At 48.4% G+C, this 10,000-nt stretch overlaps 1 protein-coding gene across 1 annotated transcript in view; it reads left to right on the top strand.

Annotated features, from left to right (window-relative positions):
- The window catches only part of LOC106594334 (puratrophin-1), a 159,138-nt gene that overhangs the window by 6,516 nt on the left and 142,622 nt on the right, over positions 1 to 10,000 (top strand). Inside the window, exon 3 of the mRNA XM_045708322.1 lies at positions 1,130 to 1,223. Within this exon, the coding sequence (XP_045564278.1) occupies positions 1,130 to 1,223 (94 nt within the window). The remainder of the gene's footprint in view (positions 1 to 1,129; positions 1,224 to 10,000) is intronic.

Here is a 10,000-nt window from a genome sequence, read left to right as displayed (position 1 = left end):
TAGACCGGTTAGGGGTGTAGACGGGTTAGGGGTGTAGGGGTGTAGACGGGTTAGGGGTGTAGACGGGTTAGGGGTGTAGGGGTGTAGACGGGTTAGGGGTGTAGACGGGTTAGGGGTGTAGACGGGTTAGGGTTAGGGGTGTAGACCGGTTAGGGGTGTAGACGGGTTAGGGGTGTAGGGGTGTAGACGGGTTAGGGGTGTAGACGGGTTAGGGGTGTAGGGGTGTGAGACGGGTTAGGGGTGTAGACGGGTTAGGGGTGTAGGGGTGTAGACGGGTTAGGGGTGTAGGGGTGTAGACGGGTTAGGGGTGTAGACGGGTTAGGGGTGTAGGGGTGTAGACGGGTTAGGGGTGTAGACGGGTTAGGGGTGTAGGGGTGTAGACGGGTTAGGGGTGTAGACGGGTTAGGGGTGTAGGGGTGTAGACGGGTTAGGGGGTGTAGACGGGTTAGGGGGTGTAGACGGGTTAGGGGTGTAGGGGTGTAGACGGGTTAGGGGTGTAGACGGGTTAGGGGTGTAGGGGTGTAGACGGGTTAGGGGTGTAGACGGGTTAGGGTTAGGGGTGTAGACCGGTTAGGGGTGTAGACGGGTTAGGGGTGTAGGGGTGTAGACGGGTTAGGGGTGTAGACGGGTTAGGGTTAGGGGTGTAGACCGGTTAGGGGTGTAGACGGGTTAGGGGTGTAGACGGGTTAGGGGTGTAGACGGGTTAGGGGTGTAGACGGGTTAGGGGTGTAGACGGGTTAGGGGTGTAGGGGTGTAGACGGGTTAGGGGTGTAGACGGGTTAGGGGTGTAGACGGGTTAGGGGTGTAGACGGGTTAGGGGTGTAGACGGGTTAGGGGTGTAGGGGTGTAGACGGGTTAGGGGTGTAGACCGGTTAGGGGTGTAGATGGGTTAGGGGTGTAGACGGGTTAGGGGTGTAGGGGTGTAGACGGGTTAGGGGTGTAGACGGGTTAGGGGTGTAGACGGGTTAGGGGTGTAGGGGTGTAGACGGGTTAGGGGTGTAGACGGCAACACAGACCCTCATGTCCCACAGTCCTGCTGGTTTTTCTTTCTCCCTGACTCTACTGTTCTGAAGAGCTTACTGTTGTGAGTTGAGTCTCTGTCTCTGATGTCATATCCTGTGTGTTACAGGAAGGAGGTGCGTTCCCTAGGGTTGACAGTCCTGGTGGACTGCCGGAGGTGTTCCCCTGTCCCCGCTCTGTTTAAAGCCTTCAACATACTACAGGTAAGACACAGTCAAACAGGATACCAGGGAAGAGTGTTTTACAGACGCTGTGACTGCTGTTAGCGGGTTTTTTAACAGAGAAACACATACAGTGGAGAAACATCCCAGCTTCCTGTCAGACCACGTCCTTCTGCCAATCATGTGGAACAAATCGTTCACCTGGTCAGTATCAGTAAACTGGGTAAACGACAAGCCTCATTACACTGGGGGTGAGTTCCAGTTCCTCTGAAGACGAGCTGTTCTTCTGCTGGACTGGGTTTGTGGTGTCCTGCAGAGATTAGACCGTCTGCCTCTGGTTAGGACCAGGTTCTAGTCAACAACAGCGTTAGAAGCTGGATGAGTCGACCCTGGACCGGTCTGATGATGACAGTTGTGATGGAGAGATGGGGGAAAAACTCTGGACCCTACCAAATAAAGGTTAATGTATTTATATGGAGATGTGTTGTGTCTCCAGACTGCAACGCCGTTGCTCAGATACCGTTGCTCAGATGCCGTTGCTCAGATACCGTTGCTCAGATACCGTTGCTCAGATGCCGTTGCTCAGATGCCGTTGCTCAGATACCGTTGCTCAGATACCGTTGCTCAGATACCGTTGCTCAGATACCACTCTCCTCTCTGGTGGAATAAGGGTCCAGCCCTGACTATCCCCCCCAACAGGCCCTGAGTCATCCTGAAGCCTGGGTGTTTCTTACTTTGCCAGGACCAACTCCAGGCCTGGACAGACAGACAGACAGACAGACAGACAGACAGACAGACGAGGCAGACAGACAGACAGACGAGGCAGACAGGCGAGACAGACGAGGCAGACAGGCGAGACAGACAGACAGACAGACAGACAGACAGACAGACAGACAGACAGACAGACAGACAGACAGACAGACAGACAGACAGACAGACAGACAGACAGACAGACAGCAGTCTTAAGGTCCTGGTGAAAGGAACAACTCAGCTCTGTCTGATGTTGTGAGGGTTCTAGAACCTCTGAGTGCTCTGTCTGATGTTGTGAGGGTTCTAGAACCTCTGAGTGCTCTGTCTGATGTTGTGAGGGTTCTACAACCTCTGAGTGCTCTGTCTGATGTTGTGAGGGTTCTACAACCTCTGAGTGCTCTGTCTGATGTTGTGAGGGTTCTAGAACCTCTGAGTGCTCTGTCTGATGTTGTGAGGGTTCTAGAACCTCTGAGTGCTCTGTCTGATGTTGTGAGGGTTCTAGAACCTCTGAGTGCTCTGTCTGATGTTGTGGGGGGTTCTAGAACCTCTGAGGGCTCTGTCTGATGTTGTGGTGGTTCTAGAACCTCTGAGTGCTCTGTCTGATGTTGTGAGGGTTCTAGAACCTCTGAGTGCTCTGTCTGATGTTGTGGGGGTTCTAGAACTGAGTGCTCTGTCTGATGTTGTGGGGGTTCTAGAACTGAGTGCTCTGTCTGATGTTGTGGGGGTTCTAGAACTGAGTGCTCTGTTTGTCTGATGTTGTGAGGGTTCTAGAACCGAGTGCTCTGTCTGCCCGTCTGATGTTGTGAGGGTTCTAGAACCGAGTGCTCTGTCTGTCTGATGTTGTGAGGGTTCTAGAACCGAGTGCTCTGTCTGTCTGTCTGATGTTGTGAGGGTTCTAGAACCGAGTGCTCTGTCTGTCTGATGTTGTGGGGGTTCTAGAACTGAGTGCTCTGTCTGTCTGTCTGATTTGTGAGGGTTCTAGAACCGAGTGCTCTGTCTGTCTCTCTGATGTTGTGAGGGTTCTAGAACTGAGTGCTCTGTCTGTCTGATGTTGTGAGGGTTCTAGAACTGATTGCTCTGCCTGTCTGATGTTGTGAGGGTTCTAGAACTGAGTGCTCTGTCTGTCTGTCTGATGTTGTGAGGGTATTAGAACTGAGTGCTCTGTCTGTCTGATGTTGTGAGGGTTCTAGAACTGAGTGCTCTGTCTGTCTGATGTTGTGGGGGTTCTAGAACTGAGTGCTCTGTCTGTCTGATGTGAGGGTTCTAGAACTGAGTGCTCTGTCTGTCTCATGTTGTGAGGGTTCTAGAACTGAGTGCTCTGTCTGTTTGACGTTGTGAGGGTTCTAGAACTGAGTGCTCTGTCTGTCTGATGTTGTGAGGGTTCTAGAATTGAGTGCTCTGTCTGTCTGATGTTGTGAGGGTTCTAGAACTGAGTGCTCTGTCTGTCTGATGTTGTGAGGGTTCTGGAATCTCTGAGTGCTCTGTCTGATGTTGTGAGGTGTCTAGAACTGAGTGCTCTGTCTGTCTGATGTTGTGAGGGTTCTATAACTGAGTGCTCTGTCTGTCTGATGTTGTGAGGGTTCTAGAACTGAGTGCTCTGTCTGTCTGATGTTGTGAGAGTTCTAGGACTGAGTGCTCTGTCTGTCTGACGTTGTGAGGGTTCTAGAATTGAGTGGTCTGTCTGTCTGATGTTGTGAGGTGTCTAGAACTGAGTGCTCTGTCTGTCTGATGTTGTGAGGGTTCTGGAATCTCTGAGTGCTCTGTCTGATGTTGTGAGGTGTCTAGAACTGAGTGCTCTGTCTGTCTGATGTTGTGAGGGTTCTAGAACTGAGTGCTCTGTCTGTCTGATGTTGTGAGGGTTCTAGGACTGAGTGCTCTGTCTGTCTGATGTTGTGAGGGTTCTAGAACTGAGTGCTCTGTCTGTCTGATGTTGTGAGGGTTCTGGAATTGAGTGCTCTGTCTGTCTGATGTTGTGAGGGTTCTAGAACTGAGTGCTCTGTCTGTCTGATGTTGTGAGGGTTCTAGAATCTCTGAGTGCTCTGTCTGATGTTGTGAGGGTTCTAGAACTGTTAGCAAAATTCGAAAAAATAAAAGATTGATAACAAGCAGTCAAAACTTGTACAAAGTGACATCAAATTGCCTTCTCTTGCCCCACACTGTTAGTCTCAATCATTAAAGGCCCAGTGCAGTCAAAAACGTGACCTGCCTGTGCTGTGCTCTGTCTGATGTTGTGAGGGTTCTGGAACTGAGTGCTCTGTCTGTCTGATGTTGTGAGGGTTCTAGAACTGAGTGCTCAGTCTGTCTGATGTTGTGAGGGTTCTAGAATCTCTGAGTGCTCTGTCTGATGTTGTGAGGGTTCTAGGACACGTATGTTGTTCCTTCCATTCCAGGTCACTGCTAACAATGACAGAGGAGCAGGGTTATCGCCCTCAGCCACAGAGGTCCGTCCCCTAATGAAGCCCCTCACCAGACCTCCTGGTCCCACGGACCCCCTCCTCCCCAACACACAATGTTTCCAGATAACATCATGTTATTACTGGGTCTAAGGACCTGACACCTCGTTTGTGTCCCAAATGGCACCCTATTCCCTTCATAGTGCACTACTTTACACCAGTAGTGGGCCTATTCTGGCCCGGCCACAGTCTCTGTCTTTGATGCATTGTTCACTGATTGATTTGACCACAATGGCTGCTTTGATAGTCAGTTGGTGGACATGATTTGATGTCCTGTCAAGTTGGATTTCTGTCTGTTGTAAAGCCCCTCTGTGGGGAAAACTCATTCTGATTGGCTGGGCCTGGCAGTGGGTGGACCTATGCCCTCTAAGGCCCACCCATGGCTGCACCCCTGCCCAGTCATGTGAAATCCATAGATTAGGACCTAATGAATTTATTTCAATTGACTTCAAATGTTATTTGTCACATGCGCTGAGTACAACAGGTGTAGACATTACAGTGAAATGCTTACTTACGAGCACTTAAAACCAACAATGCAATTTTAAGAAAAATAAGTGTTAAAGTATTTACTAAAATAAACTGAAGTAAAAAACAAAAACAAAAAAAATATTTAAATAGAAAAAGAACCAATAATTAAAGAGCAGCAGTAAAATAACAATGTGGAGGCTATATACAGGGTATTACGGTACAGAGTCAATGTGGAGGCTATATACAGGGTGTTACGGTACAGAGTCAATGTGGAGGCTATATACAGGGTGTTACGGTACAGAGTCAATGTGGAGGCTATATACAGGGTGTTACGGTACAGAGTCAATGTGGAGGCTATATACAGGGTGTTACGGTACAGAGTCAATGTGGAGGCTATATACAGGGTGTTACGGTACAGAGTCAATGTGGAGGCTATATACAGGGTGTTACGGTACAGAGTCAATGTGGAGGCTATATACAGGGTGTTACGGTACAGAGTCAATGTGGAGGCTATATACAGGGTGTTACGGTACAGAGTCAATGTGGAGGCTATATACAGGGTGTTACGGTACAGAGTCAATGTGGAGGCTATATACAGGGTGTTACGGTACAGAGTCAATGTGGAGGCTATATACAGGGTGTTACGGTACAGAGTCAATGTGGAGGCTATATACAGGGTATTACGGTACAGAGTCAATGTGGAGGCTATATACAGGGTGTTACGGTACAGAGTCAATGTGGAGGCTATATACAGGGTATTACGGTACAGAGTCAATGTGGAGGCTTTATACAGGGGCACCGGTACAGAGTCAATGTGGAGGCTATATACAGGGTGTTACGGTACAGAGTCAATGTGGAGGCTATATACAGGGTATTACGGTACAGAGTCAATGTGGAGGCTATATACAGGGTGTTACGGTACAGAGTCAATGTGGAGGCTATATACAGGGTGTTACGGTACAGAGTCAATGTGGAGGCTATATACAGGGTATTACGGTACAGAGTCAATGTGGAGGCTATATACAGGGTATTACGGTACAGAGTCAATGTGGAGGCTATATACAGGGTATTACGGTACAGAGTCAATGTGGAGGCTATATACAGGGGGTACCGGTACAGAGTCAATGTGGAGGCTATATACAGGGTATTACGGTACAGAGTCAATGTGGAGGCTATATACAGGGTATTACGGTACAGAGTCAATGTGGAGGCTATATACAGGGGGTACCGGTACAGAGTCAATGTGGAGGCTATATACAGGGTGTTACGGTACAGAGTCAATGTGGAGGCTATATACAGGGTGTTACGGTACAGAGTCAATGTGGAGGCTATATACAGGGTGTTACGGTACAGAGTCAATGTGGAGGCTATATACAGGGTGTTACGGTACAGAGTCAATGTGGAGGCTATATACAGGTGGTACCGGTACAGAGCCAATGTGGAGGCTATATACAGGGTATTACGGTACAGAGTCAATGTGGAGGCTATATACAGGGTGTTACGGTACAGGGTCAATGTGGAGGCTATATACAGGGTATTACGGTACAGAGTCAATGTGGAGGCTATATACAGGGTGTTACGGTACAGAGTCAATGTGGAGGCTATATACAGGGTGTTACGGTACAGAGTCAATGTGGAGGCTATATACAGGGTGTTACGGTACAGAGTCAATGTGGAGGCTATATACAGGGTGTTACGGTACAGAGTCAATGTGGAGGCTATATACAGGGGGTACCGGTACAGAGTCAATGTGGAGGCTATATACAGGGTATTACGGTACAGAGTCAATGTGGAGGCTATATACAGGGTATTACGGTACAGAGTCAATGTGGAGGCTATATACAGGGGGGTACCGGTACAGAGTCAATGTGGAGGCTATATACAGGGTGTTACGGTACAGAGTCAATGTGGAGGCTATATACAGGGTGTTACGGTACAGAGTCAATGTGGAGGCTATATACAGGGTGTTACGGTACAGAGTCAATGTGGAGGCTATATACAGGGTGTTACGGTACAGAGTCAATGTGGAGGCTATATACAGGGGGTACCGGTACAGAGTCAATGTGGAGGCTATATACAGGGTGTTACGGTACAGAGTCAATGTGGAGGCTATATACAGGGTGTTACGGTACAGAGTCAATGTGGAGGCTATATACAGGGTGTTATGGTACAGAGTCAATGTGGAGGCTATATACAGGGTGTTACGGTACAGAGTCAATGTGGAGGCTATATACAGGGTGTTACGGTACAGAGTCAATGTGGAGGCTATATACAGGGTGTTACGGTACAGAGTCAATGTGGAGGCTATATACAGGGTGTTACGGTACAGAGTCAATGTGGAGGCTATATACAGGGTGTTACGGTACAGAGTCAACGTGGAGGCTATATACAGGGTGTTACGGTACAGAGTCAATGTGGAGGCTATATACAGGGTGTTACGGTACAGAGTCAATGTGGAGGCTATATACAGGGTGTTACGGTACAGAGTCAATGTGGAGGCTATATACAGGGTGTTACGGTACAGAGTCAATGTGGAGGCTATATACAGGTGGTACCGGTACAGAGTCAATGTGGAGGCTATATACAGGGTGTTACGGTACAGAGTCAATGTGGAGGCTATATACAGGGTGTTACGGTACAGAGTCAATGTGGAGGCTATATACAGGGTGTTATGGTACAGAGTCAATGTGGAGGCTATATACAGGGTGTTACGGTACAGAGTCAATGTGGAGGCTATATACAGGGTGTTACGGTACAGAGTCAATGTGGAGGCTATATACAGGGTGTTACGGTACAGAGTCAATGTGGAGGCTATATACAGGGTGTTACGGTACAGAGTCAATGTGGAGGCTATATACAGGGTGTACCGGTACAGAGTCAATGTGGAGGCTATATACCGGGGATACCGGTACAGAGTCAATGTGGAGGCTATATACAGGGTGTTACGGTACAGAGTCAATGTGGAGGCTATATACAGGGGGTACCGGTACAGAGTCAATGTGGAGGCTATATACAGGGTGTTACGGTACAGAGTCAATGTGGAGGCTATATACAGGGGGTACCGGTACAGAGTCAATGTGGAGGCTATATACAGGGTGTACCGGTACAGAGTCAATGTGGAGGCTATATACAGGGGGTACCGGTACAGAGTCAATGTGGAGGCTATATACCGGGGGTACCGGTACAGAGTCAATGTGGAGGCTATATACAGGGGGTACCGGTACAGAGTCAATGTGGAGGCTATATACAGGGTGTTACGGTACAGAGTCAATGTGGAGGCTATATACCGGGGGTACCGCTACAGAGCCAATGTGGAGGCTATATACAGGGTGTTACGGTAAATGAACTGTAACTCAGTAATAACTTGAAATTGTTCCATGTTGGGTCTATATTTTAGTTCAGTATATTTTACATTTGGACCAGCGTCGTCCGGGTTTGGCCGGTGTAGGCCGTCATTGAAAATAAGAATTTGTTCTTAACTGACTTGCCTAGTTAAATAAAGGTTAAATAAATAAAACATTTAATCTGACTCATATCTTACTGAGCCCCATGTCACATGAGAAAACACACACACACACACACACACACACACACACACACACACACAGACACACAGAGTTTTCTGCTGAAGAGCATTGTTCATGTCTATACAGGGGACCAGACCTGCTACTGTGGTTCACTGTTTTGTCTGATTCTAGGTCAGTCCTTATCACCCAGCAGAGCAGCTAGTCAGGGTTTATACTGTTTTCTCTGATTCTAGGTCAGTCTTTATCACCCAGCAGAGCAGCTAGTCAGGGTTTATACTGTTTTCTCTGATTCTAGGTCAGTCTTTATCACCCAGCAGAGCAGCTAGTCAGGGTTTATACTGTTTTCTCTGATTCTAGGTCAGTCTTTATCACCCAGCAGAGCAGCTAGTCAGGGTTTATACTGTTTTCTCTGATTCTAGGTCAGTCCTTATCACCCAGCAGAGCAGCTAGTCAGGGTTTATACTGTTTTCTCTGATTCTAGGTCAGTCTTTATCACCCAGCAGAGCAGCTAGTCAGGGTTTATACTGTTTTCTCTGATTCTAGGTCAGTCTTTATCACCCAGCAGAGCAGCTAGTCAGGGTGTTGATCTAGGTCAGTCTTTATCACCCAGCAGAGCAGCTAGTCAGGGTTTATACTGTTTTCTCTGATTCTAGGTCAGTCCTTATCACCCAGCAGAGCAGCTAGTCAGGGTTTATACTGTTTTCTCTGATTCTAGGTCAGTCCTTATCACCCAGCAGAGCAGCTAGTCAGGGGGAGAGGAAGGAGGGGGTGGAGGGGGTTAATATAGCGTTCTGCATTAGGGGGTAGAGGGGGTTAATATAGCGTTCTGCATTAGGGGGTAGAGGGGTGAGGGGGTTAATGTAGCGTTCTGCATTATGGGGGTAGAGGGGGTTAATGTAGTGTTCTGCATTATGGGGTAGAGGGGTTAATGTAGTGTTCTGCATTAAGGGGGTAGAGGGGGTTAATGTAGCGTTCTGCATTAGGGGTAGAGGGGGTTAATGTAGCGTTCTGCATTAGGGGGTAGAGGGGTGAGGGGTTAATGTAGCATTCTGCATTAGGGGGTAGAGGGGTTAATGTAGCGTTCTGCATTAGGGAGGGGTTAATGTAGCGTTCTGCATTAAGGGGGTAGAGGGGGTTAATGTAGCGTTCTGCATTAGGGGGTAGAGGGGGTAGAGGGGGTTAATGTAGTGTTCTGCATTAAGGGGGTAGAGGGGGTTAATGTAGTGTTCTGCATTAGGGGGGTAGAGGGGGTTAATGTAGTGTTCTGCATTAGGGAGGGGGTAGAGGGGGTTAATGTAGCGTTCTGCATTAGGGGGTAGAGGGGGTTAATGTAGCGTTCTGCATTAGGGGTAGAGGGGTAGAGGGGGTTAATGTAGCATTCTGCATTAAGGGGGTAGAGGGGGTTAATGTAGTGTTCTGCATTAAGGGGGTTAATGTAGCGTTCTGCATTAGGGGTAGAGGGGGTTAATGTAGCGTTCTGCATTAGGGGGTAGAGGGGTAGAGGGGGTTAATGTAGTGTTCTGCATTAGGGGGGAGGGGTTAATGTAGCGTTCTGCATTAGGGGTAGAGGGGGTTAATGTAGCGTTCTGCATTAGGGGTAGATGGGGTTAATGTAGCGTTC

Source organism: Salmo salar, chromosome ssa26 (genome assembly GCF_905237065.1).
Source record: "Salmo salar chromosome ssa26, Ssal_v3.1, whole genome shotgun sequence".
Lineage (NCBI taxonomy): Eukaryota > Metazoa > Chordata > Actinopteri > Salmoniformes > Salmonidae > Salmo > Salmo salar.
The sequence above is the reverse complement of the archived record's forward strand: the minus strand, read 5'-3'. Positions and strand labels throughout refer to the sequence as shown.